Source organism: Anopheles nili, chromosome 2, assembly GCF_943737925.1.
Source record: "Anopheles nili chromosome 2, idAnoNiliSN_F5_01, whole genome shotgun sequence".
NCBI lineage: Eukaryota > Metazoa > Arthropoda > Insecta > Diptera > Culicidae > Anopheles > Anopheles nili.
This window is the reverse complement of record NC_071291.1, coordinates 7,485,865-7,504,338: the sequence shown is the minus strand read 5'-3', so window position 1 is coordinate 7,504,338 and position 18,474 is coordinate 7,485,865. Positions and strand designations below refer to the sequence as shown.

General features: G+C 47.5%; 1 protein-coding gene across 1 annotated transcript in view; it reads right to left on the bottom strand.

Moving 5' to 3' along the window:
• LOC128730999 (protein tweety-2-like) overlaps positions 1-17,716 on the bottom strand; it is a 34,361-nt gene extending 16,645 nt beyond the window's left edge. The window contains exon 1 of the mRNA XM_053824094.1: positions 17,594-17,716. Coding sequence (XP_053680069.1) covers positions 17,594-17,716 — 123 coding nt within the window. The remainder of the gene's footprint in view (positions 1-17,593) is intronic.
• Positions 17,717-18,474: the final 758 nt, after the last annotated feature.

The window sequence follows — 18,474 nt, the reverse complement described above, 5'->3', positions numbered from 1 at the left end:
CACAGCAAACGGGCCGACGATGCCACAAACTTATCAATTCATCCATCAATTGACTGAGAGAAGAATTAATAAACGACCAGACCCTACATGTTTCGTTTGGACTCGAGTTTCTTAAGGAGGACCCGCACCCGCGTCTGTGGAATATCAATGACATTAAAATCGAGCGAAACAGGAAACGGAAACGGAACCAGTAAGGAGCAGCGCTAAGGAAACGGGTTCTCGAGGCAACAAGCGTGCGCGCGTGTTACGGCAGCGTGGTGGATTTAACATTCCATTAAATGACCTCTCGCGCTCTTTCTTACGCTGGCGTTTTGTTGCGTCTTGGACACGCGACAACGGACGAATTTCGGCTATATTTGGGGGTGGCCTGGGGCCGCATAATGAGACCCGCTGTCTCGAAAAACAGACACTTTGCTACATCGATATCAGCCTGAGCCTTCTCTTCAGTAGCATGGACAACGATCATAAATGGGAAACCAACAGAGAGCGAGAGACGTTCAGGGAAACAAAAAAGAAATTGACAAACTTCATTCAAGGTCAAGCGACTTGCCCCGTTCGCTGCAAAACGGCCAACGTTTTTGCTTCGGAAAGTGAACTTGATTTACTTGTTGATGGTGATGGCGATGGCGATGGCGATGATGATGACAACGTCGATATCGCGAAATGGCATCGTTTCAAGCATGATCGATAAAATGTCCTCGCGTAAGCGTTTAGAACGAGCGAGCACATTAAAAAAGCGATGGAATGACAATGCTCGTCACAAGAAGGCCATCTAACAGCTTATGACACTTTGGAAATGGGTTTCGGTTGGCTGAGGCACAGACAACCGGATTCCTATAGAAGCTAGTTTCCGATCATTTGTTGCTCTTGTTCAGTTTTGAATGGTGCGTATTTTTACCCGCACAACAAACAGGTTGTTGGATCAAAGATTCTGACGTTATTTTCTAAATGAATGCTTATTACTGAACAGCCTTCGAATTAATCGAGTTTAAATGCAAATTGAATTTTCTTGAACTGTAAATAATCAATGAAATTTGTGTGTTTCGTCGTTTGCCGAAAAGTAAACGATGATAATATCAAAGAGCATGTAATGGAGGTAAATAGCAAATAAAAACATAACAATAAAAAGCAGTAAAAGTCTCCCTTACTTGCAAGTTTAACATTCGAAACAATTAACCAAGCGGCCTTTCTATTTACCAAGTCTTACTAACAATCCCGAAACCCGTTATCTACAGCAGCACATGGATAGCTGAAGGTACACACAGCTGCGCTGGTGAAATTATCTTATCGGAAAGCAAACAAGCCCAGACCGGTCGTATTTTCGACGAAATGTTCCATTCTACGCTATCTAACATTTATCACCATTACCTAGAAGCATCCACAGCATTTTGCTTTCAAGGAAAACATTTGACTTTTGTTTCCCTTTGCTGGTATTAAAATAACTCAATCCATTCTCGGTAATGGATGCAGTTTTTTGGCAGTATGCAGCATCAATCTCCGCATCCGATTCTCTGGAATGCTTTCCCCTCGATTATTATGCAAAACCCACTAACCTCAATAGCCTTACATGTTTCTTTTGAGGTGATTGACCGCAAATATGAAGCAGTTTTTGTATCCCCAGAAACCTCCCGAACAAGCCCCGAGTCCTGCGACATGTCGAGTGCATATCTTTATAACTCACGACACCCGAGGCACGTCATAATTGTTGGCCCATCTCCAGCAGGATGGCGGTCGATCGAGCTTCGAGCTTTTTCTCGGGTTCTCTTCAACCATAAATCATACCATAGGCGCATGTCACTACGGGGCCTATTATGCAAAAGTGTTTTATGCACAGCTGTATGACGGATTGTATTTTAATGCTCCATGGCGTGCTCGTGCTCCTATTCCATCGTAAATTAAACAAGCTTACCTAAGAGAAGAAGAAAGGAAGGAAAGAGAATACCTACATTAATTTTCTGCTAGTTAGGTTTGGTAGAGTTGTCGGTCTAATATGTGCAAAAATTGATAGAGTTCAAATACAATTCTTATTAATAAAAATCAAAGATCACACCCCAATACATCAGTTGGTGGCGTATCGAATGTTTGCAAAGCCATCGAGGAGGAAAATTATGTCCCACATAAAAACCCACTGATGAATTCTTTTTTTTCTCTCCATTTCCTTCTTCTGTTGGCTCACCCATCGATCACTATGCCGCAGGTCGGTTGCAGAGGACGATACAAGTAATAAAATTTAGCACCCGCGAAGCAAAGGTGAGCGCGCAAGAGTAGCGGTCGTAAACATTCGAGCTCGTAAACCAAAATATGGTCACCGCGTGGTTTTAGGGAGCATTTTCCGGCGCAGTATTGCCGGAGAAATAATAACACGTTTCCTTATCGCAGCCCCGGACCGGGTCACAAATTGTGACGACCGTTTTGGGTTGTTAAATTCGTCAGGACAACGCATTCGGGACGTCTCGAGTAATATCGCGCACATTCACACGGTTGTTGATAATTCATAATCGAAAACGGTTCGATAACACAACATCATGTTGTTGCGTTTATTTTTAGAACATTCCCAAACACAAACAAGACACTGCAAATTTGGATTCATTCAGTAAAAGCGAGCAAAACGCCACTCTGAAAGAGATCGCACGAAATAACTTTGACAAATAAGGCCAGGGTGGCAAAAACTCCCAAAACTGCCGCAAATCTAGAACCGGGCTAATGTAGGCGGCGGTACAAAAAAAGGAGCTATTAGCAATGCACGTTTTTATGCGCAAAGTCACGAAAAGTGTGGCCGTCTGTGCGCCTCTCTGTAGGGGGCAACCTTTCGAACCCTTCGCCCAGTGCCGGGTGCTCTGACACTTTTTTTAAACTCTTACTTTCCTATCTTTGCACCAACACCCGGTCGGTTTGATGTATTTGTTGTTGTGTTTTTTTATTCACTTCTCCACTGCAGAGACCTTAGCTTGTAACGAGCCCCACGGAAACGGCGAGGCGACCGGTCGCAGCTTCGAACCGGGAACACATACATTATTGAGAGAGGAAATGAAATTTATGAATATTTATGCTGCTTATGCTCGTTCGACGCAACCGGTTCCATGCCGTTCTCGGATCGCTCTCAACCCTCCCCCCCCCACTCGTCCCACCCCCTGCAACCCACACAAACACACGATACTGAGCATTAACATACGACACACACACTCAGTGTCGTTTTAGTTTCGAAGTCAATGTTTTGCTTTCTGGATGAGATTTACAGTCGCATTTAGAGACGAGCATACTTTCCTCCTGCGTTAGCATAAGTCCTCTCATTCTCTCTCTCTCTCTCTCTCTCTCTCTCTCTCTCTCTCTCTCTCTAGTTCTTGGGGTGCTAAATGTTTCTCTCTCTTACTCTTCGCATGTGAAATATTCGATGTCGCGTTTCCGTGCCGTCTCTGCCACGCATCAATGACCGCTAAGCATGGACGGGATGGGATGGAAATGGGACGAAAATTATGTCTCTTCCTCATGCTGCACGGTTGCGAACGGTTTAATGCTTTGCTGCACACAAACCCACTCTGTCCTCTCCGGCATTCACCGCCAACCGCCAACCGGCAGGGACAGGATCATGTTGGCCCTGGCCGTGGCAATGCTGTGTGGCTTATGCGGCTCGGGCTCAACATAGCAGAGTGAGTGGCTCGTGATGAGGGAGTTTAGATTTTACATACTGCTGTTCCCTTCATCCGTGTGCGATCGATGATGCATGGTTTCCGGCGAACGACGAGGCAAGAAAGAAAGACCAAGACCGACATGAAAATCGGGTTTCAACGAGAGCGCATTGAAGCAGCAAAAAAAAAAATCACCAGAATCAATCATGCCGGAAAATTTTCAGATTTGTATTCTTGGCATAAAGCTGGGAGCCCTTAACGCAAACGATCGATTAGGAGCTGGAAAAATGGCAGGCAAGGATAAAAGGCTGCTGCGATCGATCGTAATGTAGCAGTAATAAAGCATGAATGAAACGTTCGCGAAACCGGCCTGCTGCGTGATTCAAGGCGGCTGAATAAATCAAACCATCGGTATTGCAGCCACGAGCTGGACGAGCTGCAGCCTCGAGCACGGAGAGTAAACCGAGGCGGAATGGAAAAAAAAGGGTGTTCGACGGATTTATTAAGATTGACATTTCTTGATTCAACCGAGGCGTAAATAAATCATATTCAACAGAGAAAGAGAGACGACAACACTGCGGACATTTACCGAACCCGGAAGATGGCGTTTGTGTGACCTCCGGGTGAAACGCGATAAAACGATGGTTTAGCGTACCACTCGGGCGGCAAATCGTCTGAAGAGGAATTCGGGATTGCCAACAAATCGGATCTGATGGCTTCATCTTCTCAACTGACCCCGTTTGATTCTCGCACACCAAGGGCTGTGACGTCGTGTACGCTTCCCTTGCAGATAGCCCGTATCGTTAATAAAACGTTCCCTTTTTCGCTCGACCAGGCTCTGCGCAACGGGGAATTGGATTGCCAGTAAATCGAATGAAATAACAAAATTCGCTTAACACGGGCCCAGCCCTGCCACGGTTTGAACGCCCATCGCCCATCGCTCCAGCACGGTGGTGTGAGCCGAGGATGCGTGAGACAGTTTGGCCCACGTTGACGGCTCGATGCACTAACTCAATTTCTTCTAATTTATGTGCAATCACGCTTTGTTTAAAGTTGTAGCCGACAGTGCCTGTGACATACCGAGTATGTGCGAGAGTGAGAGTGAGCGAGAGCAAGAGAGACAGGGAACAGAGAGAACGGAACGGAACGGAACATACGTACAACTGCATTTCAACGCAGTGCAACGGTGAATGCAACAGATATAACCACATATACACAAGCTACGCAGAGGAGATGCAGGCGTTCTAGGAACTGAGGTTAAACCAGTCTGGTTGTTCTTCCCGAGACTTGGGTTGAGAGAGAAATCGAGCACCCTCGGTGCGAAATGTTCGATTCCACTACACGGTCACGTTTGACGTCATCGGCGCAGATAGTGACGTAGGTTGGTGGTAGCATCCTTTTTCACCAACCCCACGCTCCGATTCGACACACCGAAAACTAGGTTAAACTGGCTCACCATAGCAACGAGAGTCAGGGGCTCGTCCGAGCGTTTTTCGGGAAAACGGGACACGATGTGGAATTAGGCAGAAACCATGGAATTGGAAGTGATAGCGAGCGCGTGATGTTGTAAGTGCCATCTTATGTAACTTCTAGCTTCGAACGACACCCATTTCCACCCAGAAGAAAGGGAATCTGTCAAGATGGTCGATTCTACCCGAAATCGGCAGGAGGTCAAGTTTCGGCTTGAGATTCTTTGCTCAAGCAGCAGCTCGTTAGGACACCACTTTGCTGGGTGCACCGAAAAACTCTGCAGAGGTCTTCGATTGCATTCCGCCACATTCGCTCGAAGGACTGGCTCACAGCAGGAGCGATTCGAGGTCCTTATCTCTGAGAGCATATTTTAGGTGCGTGAGTATTTTGTCTTTTTTTTTCTCGTAGCGTTCATTTGTAGCTTCTTTTGTGACCCCCTGCGAAGAGAAGCTCACAGGGTCGTGCCAAAAATAGCGCGTCCGGAATAGTGCCCCAGTAGAATGACAAAAATTCAAGCAACGTTTTTCGTTCCGGACAAACGAAGAGGCGAATATGCTTTAGCTATAAGCGGACCACTTCACCAATCGATAGCAATGGATAGATATCGCCTTCAGAATGAATGACTGGTATTTTTCCACTTGTTTATACAGTAACAAAACACTTGTTCAAACTATTGAGCCTGTAACTGCACTCTGATTAGAAGCTGTTCCAAATCGGAATACAAACATCATTCTGAAGTCAGCCATTAGACGCCATGATCATAAATGAGATGTAAGTGAGGTACCTTTACGGTTCAAAGGAGTTATCATAAAGAAGAGTTTATAACTTCCTGCCTAAGTACTTCTGCCACAAATACGATCTCATACATATACTTTGCCTCTCGAAATAGAAGGTGGTATCACACTAATTGGAGGAGATCTATTCCACTTCACTTGCCACCCGTATTTCATTCTACGATTTTCAATTTCAAGCATCGCTCGAGTTCTGACCGAGCTGCTGAAGCCACTGTGGAGGCCCTTCAAAAATAATCATCAACAAACTCGGCCCTTCCACGGAACGAGGGCACCATCGAGCCGATGTTGCGTTGTCTGCATTTCGGTTCAATAAACTTTCTCTTCAGCATCGCCCACGGACTCGAGATGCACTGGCTGAGACCCGGGACGAGATGCACTGTGCTCGACCACAGAAACAAAAAAGGGAAAAAGAATCCCCAATGGTGGTCTATTCTAGAGTTTATTCTGGGCGTTTAGTAGCCTCGTAGGAAAAATCGAGCTCGTTCCGTCCAATCTGACTGGCGTGCCAACGAGAGCATCGAGCTTTGGGTTCGATATAATTTCGAATCGGAATGTCTGTAAAGTTTTGTACCGGGTGTTGGTAAGCCGGATCTGTGGATGAAACGAATCCCCTTCTTCCAAAACCTGTGCCACAGCCCCGTAGGACGGCAAATGGCACGAGAATATGCACTTCAACGCCCACGGCCGCATGGTCGGCGACTGAAGCATCGGTGCATACCGGCTACATAGCGAAAGAAGAGACTTGGTCAAGTTCTGTGCGAACAGCTACGAGAAACTTAACTTTCTGGCGCTTACAGGCGTAATTATCATCCCTCAAAACGAGTCCTTTTGCCAGAGCGTGGTTATGCACCTACCGCGCGCTGAGGACCGTTTCGAGAGAAAAATAATTACTAGACCATTCTGTTTGCGTTTCTTGAAGCAGCATGAAAACCGAGCTAAACGAAGCTTTAAAAATTCAATGAATGAACGCGTCGACACTCATACACGGCGTAATGGAACGACGGGACGAGAGTTCGCGTGTGTCCTCGGAATGAGGGGAAAATGCACCACCCAAGATAAGACCGTACGTTGCATCCACTGCTGCATCCGAGAGGTAAATGTACGGGCGAGCCATACCGAACGCATATAGCTGCATCGTGTATCCAAATTCGTTACGGTTTGTCCCGCACGTTCAACGGCCCTTCTCGCTAGCTCAGTTGCTCTTGCGCTTTCCCATAAAGGGCGTTTGCTGGTATTAGTGGTGCCGGCGACGGCCTTTGAGAGGAGTTCTAAAGATTTCAAAACGTCTAGGCACGACAAGAAATACGGGTGTCTACGATAGACGCATGAATCACTACGAACTGTGGACACTTGGTGGTAGCTCGGTACGAAATTGACTATCCACTTTGGAGGGTGTTTCATCATCACTGCGCACTGCGGAATGTAACGGGCACATTTGAATGAAACGGGTTTCCATCCATCCACGGACCCTTCGTGACGTGATGCCATTCGTAATAAAAGGTAAATGATAAAGTTCCCATTAATTTTTCGCTTCGATTCCGCCCACTGAGTGCGAGATCTTAGCACGGTTCTTTTGGGGCAATTCGCACCTTGGTGAAGATTATACCAATCTCAGCCGCGCATCTCGCATAAAAATGCAAATAAATACACCAATTAGCAAGTTTGTACAACAAGCTCAAATTTATTGCAAAAATAAACCCTCACAACTCAGAATTTTTCCCCATCCAGAAGCTTTACATTAGCTGGACAACAAAACAAAAAAACAAACAGCAAATATTATCGGGCCAAGGAAAGTACAATTTGAAAAGATTGCTTCCATAATTCCCTACACTTTAAATCAGCCCAATCATCCAATTGTTCGCCAAGATCAGATTTCAAACTCATCCCGCTGCAGCAAACAAAAGCCAGGCTCAAAAATATGCAAAACATCCTCCATCCTTAGCGTATGGCTGCCCTGTTGGGGATAAATGGACCGCACCCGACTTGGAGTTTGATTTTGCCCAAGTAGGGTGGATTCCACCACTCAAGGGCTGTAAGGGTGGTCGGAAAAATGCGCCCGCCAGTGACCTCGATGTGAGAGAGAAACTGGTATCGGTTTACGCGCAGTCGGATCATCTCACGTTAAACTGGCGCAGAGGACGCTGAATTGCAGGCGATCATAACACCACGCAAGAAGGCAAACTAGCGCGCTTTCGACCACCGACCAAAGTCAAAAGGGCTTTGAGGTGATGGAGAAGGAAACGAGTTTTTCTCTCCTTCTCTCTCTCTCTCTCTGTGGCTGTACAAAGATGTAGGTTAGGTTTAACACTCCGACGAGCGAGCGTCGGACGAGAACACGTACGTCTGCACAATTAATATTTCCTTTTGAGACTGCATCCTCTACCCGTACGGTGAACCACGAACCCTGGACCCTGAACCCTGGACGTTGTGTGTCCCGGGGACTTTCCCACCCAGCAACCCGGCATCGATGCTCCGGGAGATGCTTTACGACTCGAGCCCGAACGGCACGACAGGGCCAATAAACAAACAGAGGCGAGCGCAAAATGTGCATAAATATTTGATGTACTCTTTAGCCCCGAGGCCGGCAGTTGCGACTGCAGTGGCGACAATGGCGGTCGCGCCAGGAGCTCACTTTCCGCGAGACTGGGAAAATGTCTGGAAACTTTTGGAACACCCTGTCAGGCGCAGATTTCGCACCATTGTTGATAAGTTACCCGCCATTGAGCGGTGATTGGAGGCACTGCAAACGTTCGGAAACCCGGTCGCTGATGATCAGTTTTTCTAACGGGGTACCATCGAAGGGGGTGGTGAAAAACTCTCGCCCATCTCGACCTGACGTCAGTTAAGTAACGGTCCACCAAAGGTGAAACCGAAGAAGTTCGTTACGCTCGATTTTAATGCTCCGCCCGATCTACAGTTCTCAGAATTTTATGCTGCTCCCGCGAGATGAGTATAGGAAATCCCTCTTCAGTTCTCTTATTCTCTCTTTCTCGCTATGTCTCTTCTCCCGGTCCGGGTATCGCCAGATTCAACATTAACATTTTGTGATTAATTACCGTTAGTCGTGTTACCGCAGGTTCGACACTCTTTTGCCGTTTCGTGGGGGCCTTCCTGCTTGTGCTCCAGTTTGACCGAGAATCAACGAACCCGAAACACAACCAACCCCATCGAGGGCCATCATCAACCCCTACCGTAGGGGTAGTTAAAGGGGGGGGGGGGGGCTAGGTTTTGATTGCGTTCATGCTGACGATCCGCTTCCGGTCACCACAGAGCGCGTGGCCCCACATACCACTGCGGAGGTTTTTTTTTTTCGACTTTTTTGGAGGAAACGTTCCAACCGCTAAACGATTTCCAGCGAGGTGTCCGAAATTGACCGCTCCATCGGCACCGCGGCGACCGATGACGCGCCGTAACTGGTTTTTTTTTGCGGAAATTAATATTTATAGGAACGAAATTATTTTTACACGCCGATTTGGTCGCCCTCGATATTCCCCCCCCCATTAGCAGGTCTGCAGTATGGTTCGAGATGGAAACGAGCAAGCTTTTTCCCGGTTTTCCCAATGCGAAACCCGTGGGGAGATATGGGCATGGAACCAGGAACCTCAGGAAAGGACTATCGGGCGCCGTTGGTTAGCCCGTTTCTTCGGAAGGAGACAACACGCGGTTCGGTTCGGTGGCGCCACACGTTACGCAAGAGCAATTCGACTGGGTTCACTGCCTAAATCCGGGCTAGCAAAGTGAGATTGGTGTTGACTGCGGTTGACTGCGACATAAAAACCACGACCGAGAGAGAGAGAGAAAGAGAGAAGGGAGGAGGACGAAAAGAAGCGAACCAAACGGCAACGACCAAAGCGGATTCCGTGTGCGGGTTAAGGACGTACCTAGGACGTAAACCCTTCAAAAGGATCCGCTTCTCGATTGGATGGATTGTCAATTTCCCTATAAAGAACCGCGAGAGCGGGGGAAACAAAAATGCTAAACGCAATATCCTTGCGAAGCAACCGGGGATTTTGGATGTCGTAACGGAATTTGGCACAATTCACATCTCCAAGGATACGCTTCCGCTCTAGAGCTCTCCACAGCCGGCTGCAATACCATTCAAACCCATAATTCATCTTAAGCATTAGGCATTTTTTTACTGCGAAAACGATGATATATGTATCTGAAGCAAATGTATGAAGTATTGGAAATGAGCAGCTTTTGAAGCTACTTTCTGCTTCGTGGAGGTTTATGAAAAATGCCCATATTTAAACGACTCGAGTAGTCACTCAAAGAGTTTAGATACTTAAATACGCATAATTTCGATTTCGGTTTTACTTTTGCAACAGGTTTTGTTGTCTTAAAGCGCACGCGCACGTGTTGTTACGTTAACCGACAGCATTAACAAAAGAAAAACACTACAACAATCGCTGAAGGGCTCACAGGGAGCCAGAGCCATACGCATACGCATCGGCTAGCGATAGGCTTTTTTTCGGAGGCTTTGCTTGGCGCCCTAATGGAAGTGAAAGCACGTTAATGCACCAGACGCTGGCCAAGACGAGCGAGGAGGATTGCGTGTGAGTGAGTTGGGGAAATGGGACGTATATAATGTAGGCGAGGAAGCAATCAACACCGGAATAGACGAATAGATACGCGGCCTATGGCTTCGCTCGGTCTCCACTGGCTGCGGAAGGATGGGGTGAACAAAATTAGACACCTACACTTTCAATCAAAAGTTACGAAACAACGCTCAACGCGCAAGCTTATTACAACAATAAACTGTGCTTTTTTATTTCCAACATTTCATTACAATATCATGTAAAATCACATCACGGTAGAGGAGTATCTTTTACTCTCCAAAAAAAGCACGTTTAATGTCAGGAAAAAAAAACACACACATACCACACTTAACACTTCGCGAAGTGTTGCGATCTCAAATCGACAGCAAGGAAGAAAAAATGGCGCGTGAAGTGAAAAATCAATGTGCGAGCTGGCAACATTAAAATTCAATGGACGACGGTGTCACCCTCGGTTAGAGCTGGCCGGCGTGGCGTGGGCGACAGTTACTTACTTTTAGCTTTTAAAACAACGCACCACGAAACACTTAAGGGAAAGAAAAGGGCACTCTGCCCTCAATTTTGCTTCCACAATTCGCTCGGCACAATGGCTTCATCTTGGGTGTTTCGGCGCGTCTGTTGTTTGCATCCGCGAACCACGTGCTCCGGGAAGTACGCAGCACGCCTCAGTACGGGAAAGTAATCGAAAGAGCACCCAGCAGGATGGATGGGGCACGGTCAAGAGGTTAAGTGGAGCACCAGCACACTCCAGGCGAATACCTTTCGAACGGATACCTCGGAGGGGAGTCTTTTGTGTTGCGCGAATCGAAGCTGCGTGGGCAAGGAATGAAGTGCGAAGAGATATTGCACGAAATTTATATAATTTTTTCACGAAAAAAAAATTCTTGCTGCACCTTTCCCGCCATTGGTAAGTGTGTTTATTAATAAACCCCCCCAAACACACACTCACACCGACATCGGCAACATCAAAAATCTAAAAAAGCATGACCAGAAGCACAAAAAAAATGGATTGATTTGTCAATGCCATATGCGCACTCTGGCAGTGGTATGCTTCCTGGATGGTGAGTTTTGTGTTTTCGTGCACCTAAGTAAACACCATTCAACCAGAAGCCATCTCATTTTTCGTTTGCCTAGCCACACCAATCGGTGGAGAGACAAAACAAGGGCCTATGCACCCCAAAAGCTGAACCGACACAAACATCTGTCGTGATGGAACGCATTCCATGTTGGTGTGGAGAAGACCACTATCGCTGCTTCGCTCCTTCTTTCTGCAAGGAGCTTCTACAGCTCGAAACCCGGGAAAGAGCAGCCCCATGCACCATAAACAAACACCAGCGCCTTGTGATGTTTCGTCGTCACTGGAGCGAAACGCATCGGGTGGAGTTTTCAGCATCAGGCGCGCTCCAAAAAATACGACAACTCAGCAAACCAACGCAAACCGGCGTACGTCTCGCTACGCCATCACCAATTTCTAAACCCTTGCATACCACCAAAGAGCGAGCCTCGTGAAGCATAAGCGGAATAGAAAGAATACGGTCGAAAAGAAAGATGTTCAAAAGTTTTGCCCAAACACTGGGTGGCTGGTGGAGCGTTCGCCATCTTTCGTCTTGCCGCTCTAATGTTACCGGATCATTTGCTGATGAGTGAAGATAATGAACACGATGCGACGCAGCGATGAAGCGGGGAGTATGCTTTGGGGCTGGTCGAAGAAGACCGGCGACATCCGGGGGTTTTCCTTCTCGCTTGGGTCGGTGGTTCGGTGGAGCTGCCAGAAAAGGGAAAAGTTACACAAAACTACGCCAGTGCTGCTCAACGCTCAACCCATAAATAATGAGACATTCTGAAGGCTTCATTTCGAGGCCACACAGCAGCGGCAGTGAATAAACGCAAAAATTATAAAGATAGGTAGGTTTTTACGTTCTTTTGCAAGCGGAAAAACAACTCCCCATGAAGGTACGCGTTCATACACATGGAGAGCATCTCGCACAGTGAGTATCATTAAATCTCTACTCCAGGACGGCTAGAGCCAACGTTACGAAGATGGATTTAATTCTTGTGCAACAAAAAACACAATCTTCACACGTGGTTGCTCGCTTTCGTTCTCAAACCCGACCAGACTCGCCCAGCTAACGCGTTTTGTCATTTCCTTAATCGGCCTTGTACCTTTTCCGACTACTAATGACTCACGCTTACAGCGAGATGGAGCCAGGATGGATGAATTTCCAGTCTCGCTGTTACATGCCGGTCCGCTGCATGGGGTTTCTTTTTTATATTTTACACTACTAGAGTTCTCAATGGTGCACAATTTCCACAAACATATGTCAGTAATTATGCCCATTATGTGGTGGACGAAAAAAGTGAAAATATGGAACGAAGAATAAAGTACCAACGACGATGGCGAACATGTTTTGTCCTTTCCTTTCAAAGCATGGCGCGAAACGGCAACCACGGGCAACGAATTATTAACAAGTGCATATACATACGTGGGCACATTTAAGCGCCGTGCGTGAAATATTAAAATTTAAGCCTCAGCTTTGTTTTGTGTGCGATAGAGTTGTTGCTGCTGCTATAACACCAAGGAGCACTCTGTTTGGGATTGTAAAATGTTCCATTAAATTGCATTTCAAACGGGCAACAAAATGATGGACCTCTTAATGCAGGTTTGGTGGCTCTAAGCTGACGTTTAAATGATCCGATTAGTGAGGCAATCAGATTTTTATAACCTACCATTGACGAACAATGCATGTACCTGTTTGATCGCTTGCAATTATATATTATCAATTGATATTGCTATACCAATGCAAATTAGTGTAAAGCTAAGTACAAAGGTAACTGAGAAACAGTGTTAGTTGTGCTTTAAGCGTTGTGAAAAACCACAATTGAACGCTTGGTTGTGTCTCCGTAACATGTTAGTTTGCTTTCGCCGAAACGCCTTGATATGTGCTCTGCTTATGCAACGCTGCCAGCTTTGGGTGCGGCCTACGATTTCCGCTGTACAGCTGATTGCAGCCGGCAAATGTTGCCCGTGGCGAGTGAAAAAGTGCACCCAGTGCAGGATGTGCACTATCGAAACCAACCCGGGCAGCATCGCGCAATGTCTCCTACAAGTAAAGGGGGGCAAAAAAAAGCACAATTCCATCAGATACCGCAAAACGGCGGCCATGAGCAGAGCGCCTTCAGAGGCCTGGCCCTTTTCACAATCCGGAAGCGAGGCCCACATCAATGAATCAAGCTGCCGAGTTCTCGGGCACAGTTTCCCGGCTGGGCCACGTGAAGCATGAGAGCAAACTCGCCCTCTTGTTCCTCTTGCTGTGGTGTAGCTCGTTTATCGCTGCCAACCAACCAACACCAAGGGACGCCATTTTTCGACGCAAAACCGTCCTTGTTGCGGTTACATGTGGACCAGCAAAATCGATCTCAATGGGCGCGCGCATTTGGTGTTGCAGGATCACTATCGCCAGAGGGTGCAAAAAAAGGCCAAGAACTAGCCCTTCAGAAGGCGTTCTCCCTGAGCATTCCGGCTCTTGGGTCTATTTACACGAATGCTACAATCAAACGGAGTCGGAAGTTGGCCCGTGGAACTTCCTCTGCTTTGGGATTTTTCTCGCTAAACGGCAGATTGGTTCGGAACTACCGCCGAAGGGTGCAAATTAATTGAAAATCTCATCTCTTTCTCCGACCAACGTTTCGACCTGGTATCGACGACTGTGGCCAACCAGCCGGCGGTTCGAATAGGGGTTTGTTTTCGGACCGTCAACAAACACGCCATCGGCAGGGCTAACGAACGGCGAATGCATGGGTAATCAGAAACCGCGGGCGATTTGAGAAACCGCGAGTGGCGAATTGGAGTACGGTGGGCATTAAATTGCAAAGTGAGGCTTTTGGTGAATTTTATGCTACTCACGCCTGATTCAAACCAAACGCTCCATCGTATGTTCTGCTTTCTTGGGCAATAAGCATTAAATGCACAATAGAGGATCTTTTTTTTTCTACATACGGGTATGTTTATTTAAGTCTGCAAAGTGCAACCCGTTGTGTTCAAAAATAATTCTATCCTTCCAGCACCGATTAGGGGTGTGTTCTATTATAAAAAAAAACTACTCAACAACTAAATAGTATATCGAAGGAAAAATGCATAATCACAACAAGCGCACGAATATCTGAATCGATCCATCAACGTCAGAGTCTATCGTGAATGAGCTCGTCAGTAGCTGAGATGTTGTCTTGCTGCTTACTCATGCTCACTTTCGGTAGAATCACTACCAAAAATCGCCAATGAAGAATCCAAGCTCCTGGCCGCAGACGACCTTAACGTAGAGTGGCATTAAGGCACCAAACAAGAGACTCAGGAATCGAGGGATCGCGGTTCTTCCGCAGGAATGTAACAAGCTCGACCATAAAACTGAGACCAAGACGTACCCGTGGAAAGTCTTTTAGATGGCCACTGGCGTGTTTGGATTTATGTGCGATGGATCACCTCGGGATGGTAGTTTTCAATCGAGACAGGAAGATATAGCCAATAATAGATTTGACAATTATTTTTAGCTTGGCCTTTTGCACCCCACATTAGGTTTCACGGAAAGAAACAAGTCTGAGGTGATGCTCGGTTTTGTAAGCTGTATTGAATGCGTTTGACGAACACTTCTGGTTCTCCTGCATAACCCGATTATTCTGAGTCATTCGATGAAATGTCAACGGAAGTAGCAGAATGGCACTCAATCTGGGCCTTTATTAGGCTGTTGGCAATTACAGCATATCGTCGATAACCGCAGCTTGTAACGCCCGAAACGACAACACCGCCTTATCGTACACGTAACGGAGGTTAATGTGTTTTAAATCGCTCCATAACGTTCCGATAAGTTCGATGCAAGATAGCGACACTCATGAATGGGTCATTTTTTTTCGGAACCATTCACACCAGCCACAGGACCTGACGCGGGCGTGAAACCAGTGGGACAAAATAAAGATAACGGCCGTTCACACAAACCGCCTTTAAGTGGACTGGCATAAAGTGACTGACACGCAAGGAATTTTCCAGGGCCGTTTTCTCGGCATCGATCATCCCAAACGGCAACGGTCCGCTGGAGCCACGCTGGCATGGCGAGAACGTATCGGGGGCAAATCGATTCAATCAACTAATTACAATCACGCGAGAATAAATTCAATCATGCAGCCACCATCGTCATCAACAAGCGCACACCAATCGATCGTTTCGGGAAGCGCTAAAATCAGCCGCCTGTTGGGCGGACAACACACCCCTGGATGACGCCTTTTCGAGGCTTGCAAAAGGTGCACCAATCACCCCATCACGAGCTGCCAAGGGATTTCGCGGTCTCGCGAGAGATCGATCAAATTCGATGGGTCTCGCAGATCCGGGAATATCGCTTACGTCATGCGTCGAATGGAGCCACGAATTGTTCGCTCAAGTGAATTCCCTATTCCGTCAATTTCTGGACGAATTCTATCGTAATGATAATGCATTGCTTCCTGGTTCCTATCTCTCTCGCTTTCGCGCTCTAGATCCATGAAACCATGTATACTGGAGTCCAGGAAAGAGGATTTGGTGAATTTTAATCGTAAATAAACGTAAATTTTACGACCCACGTAATCCCGCCGTAGCTCTCTCGTGGTTCCATCTGAAGGCTCTCGCCTTCTCGCCGTATCGGCAATCGAACGTTTGACATCTGTCACAAAATTGCGAGACCGGGAGGGTTCCTGAGGATAACGCAGGAACTGGAACGCGTTTGCGAAAACGGGACACAATTCTTATGGCGTCACCGAACTCCGATGCCATCTGCACGAGGACGATGTTTCCTTCCCGCAGTTAAATGACCGTACACGCGTGTCCTGCCCTGTGAGTCGATCTCACGAACACTTCGAACCTGCGCAAGAGTGCACAATACGACCTTCACTCATACACGCGAACCGACCAAGTGGCTGACTTCGGTTTGGTACTGCCCTTTGCGTATTACTCCCCCATCAGCGGCGAAAGGACATCAGTAGACGAAGTGTAGCAACGCTGTTCTGCCACACCACATGTTCAAAAATAGCCCTAACATCTCGTGGTGTGGAGATGCTGAACACCGCCCTCCTGTCAGCTTTTGCTGCTCTGCTAACACCAAAAAGGATGCCGACAGGACGACAGAGAACACCGCTGCGTCGTTTGACGTCCCCGGCGAAACACACAAGCACAAATTGGGGTGTGAAGTGTGGGCAGCCGCAAAGGAGTGTGTTTGTGTGTGTCGTCATGACGCAAATTCCACTGTGATTGTGTTGGTGGTGGTGTGCGAACTTCGCTCACAGCATCGTCCTTTTGCGTACATCCGTACGAGCAAAACAGGGAGTTCTTCTTTTGACACAATCTCAGCTTTGCTACTCTTACACTCGGGGCGGATGGATCATCAGCAGTCCGGGTGGAATGTGTGCCGGTAGGAAATAAAAATGGCAAATTGTCATGCAAAAGCGTCGCAGCTCAACCACTCAACCCGCCCTTTCCAGCCGGTGTGTTTTGAGTTGTTTCCTTCTAATTCAATGTGGCACGGATGAAGGACACGCCAGAACGATCCACTTGTGCACGAGACAAAACTAGAAAGGGTTGAGTCTCTACAAAAACCACACCACGGTTCGGAAAAATGGCTCGCTTTTCCGCACCAACCACCGCCTCGAAAGGATATGCTGCGTGACGTCAGCAGCAGGTTTGAGTACCGCGATGGGTCATATAAACGGGAGAGGAATCAATCATTTATTTATCATCGCTTCACCGCCTTGGAAACCTGGGAAACAGCCCCGGTCTCTTGGATGAGGTGCCTCGACAAAAGTTCTCCATCTGACGTGATGTTGACATTGTGTGGAATAGGGAAACTTTCGAACTATCTCCTTCTCGCTCTGTTTTTCGCTCTTTTCGAATCCTCGATTCCAGCCAATTTTTATACGCGAGAGCAAGCGAGAGCGAGGGATTTTGTTTTCCCTCTGTGGATGAAGGATGTGCTCTCAGAAAAGCCATCACGCTGTTTCTCCCTTCATTTTGGGCCAAAATAATCGTTACGGGATGGGGGTCACTTTCCAGAGATGGTTTGAGTAAACGCCTTTGCAGTAAAACAACAGTAAACATGCCCATTTTCCACGGCTCGCGGCCATAAGTAGTTACCTCGGTGTAGACGGTGCTGTTCGGATTGAACGTATCGTTGACCCGGTGCAGCGTGATGTTGATGTGCGGCACCGAATGCAGCAGCTGCACCAGAAAGGACGGTGCAGGCTGATGCTGCTCCATGACCACGTTCCCGTACTGCATCGTGCAGGCTGACACAATTCTCTATTCGCACCCCCGGACGGCCTCGCTTCCTTGCTTGCTTTCCGTGTGTGTGCCCGGCGGTGGTGGTGTCGCGTGTTGGAAGGATTTCTTCAAACTTGAGCCCAGCTCAACACAACACGCGCGACGCGCTCTTGCAAGCAGAGCGGTTTTTCTTCCTCACTGACGCATCCTCCGATTCTCGACCGACACGGGAAAACGGGCACGACGGCATCCACACGCTGGCGGGATATATTTGGGCCTCACTTTTTCGCACAGCAACCTCTGCCACTCACCACTTTACCACCACTTCTCGACCGGGATGCTGCTGGGAAAACACACGCACACTCGAGGATCGACTTTCGATGCACTTCTGAATGCTCCACACCACACTGCACGAATGCTTCGTTTGAACACCACCCTACGGGTACACTTTTCCACGTCGCGATCCTTTGGTTTCGGCGTTTTCCACCGTACGAGAAACCGGAAGCTGACTTCTTTCGCACTCACTCGCACACTCGCAGCAGCATCACCATCCGGCAGTGCGAATCGCGAGAATATTTCATCGTGTGAACGTAACCAGGCTCGACCGACGAACGACTCAACTCAACTGCACGGGCTCACTGTTTCACCTTTTCTCGGAACCGATTCCATGCGGGCTGTTGGCGAGGAAGAGAAAAACGAACACCCAAAAGGGTAATTGTAACTATCAAAACAAGAAAACCACTCCTCGCTCAAGC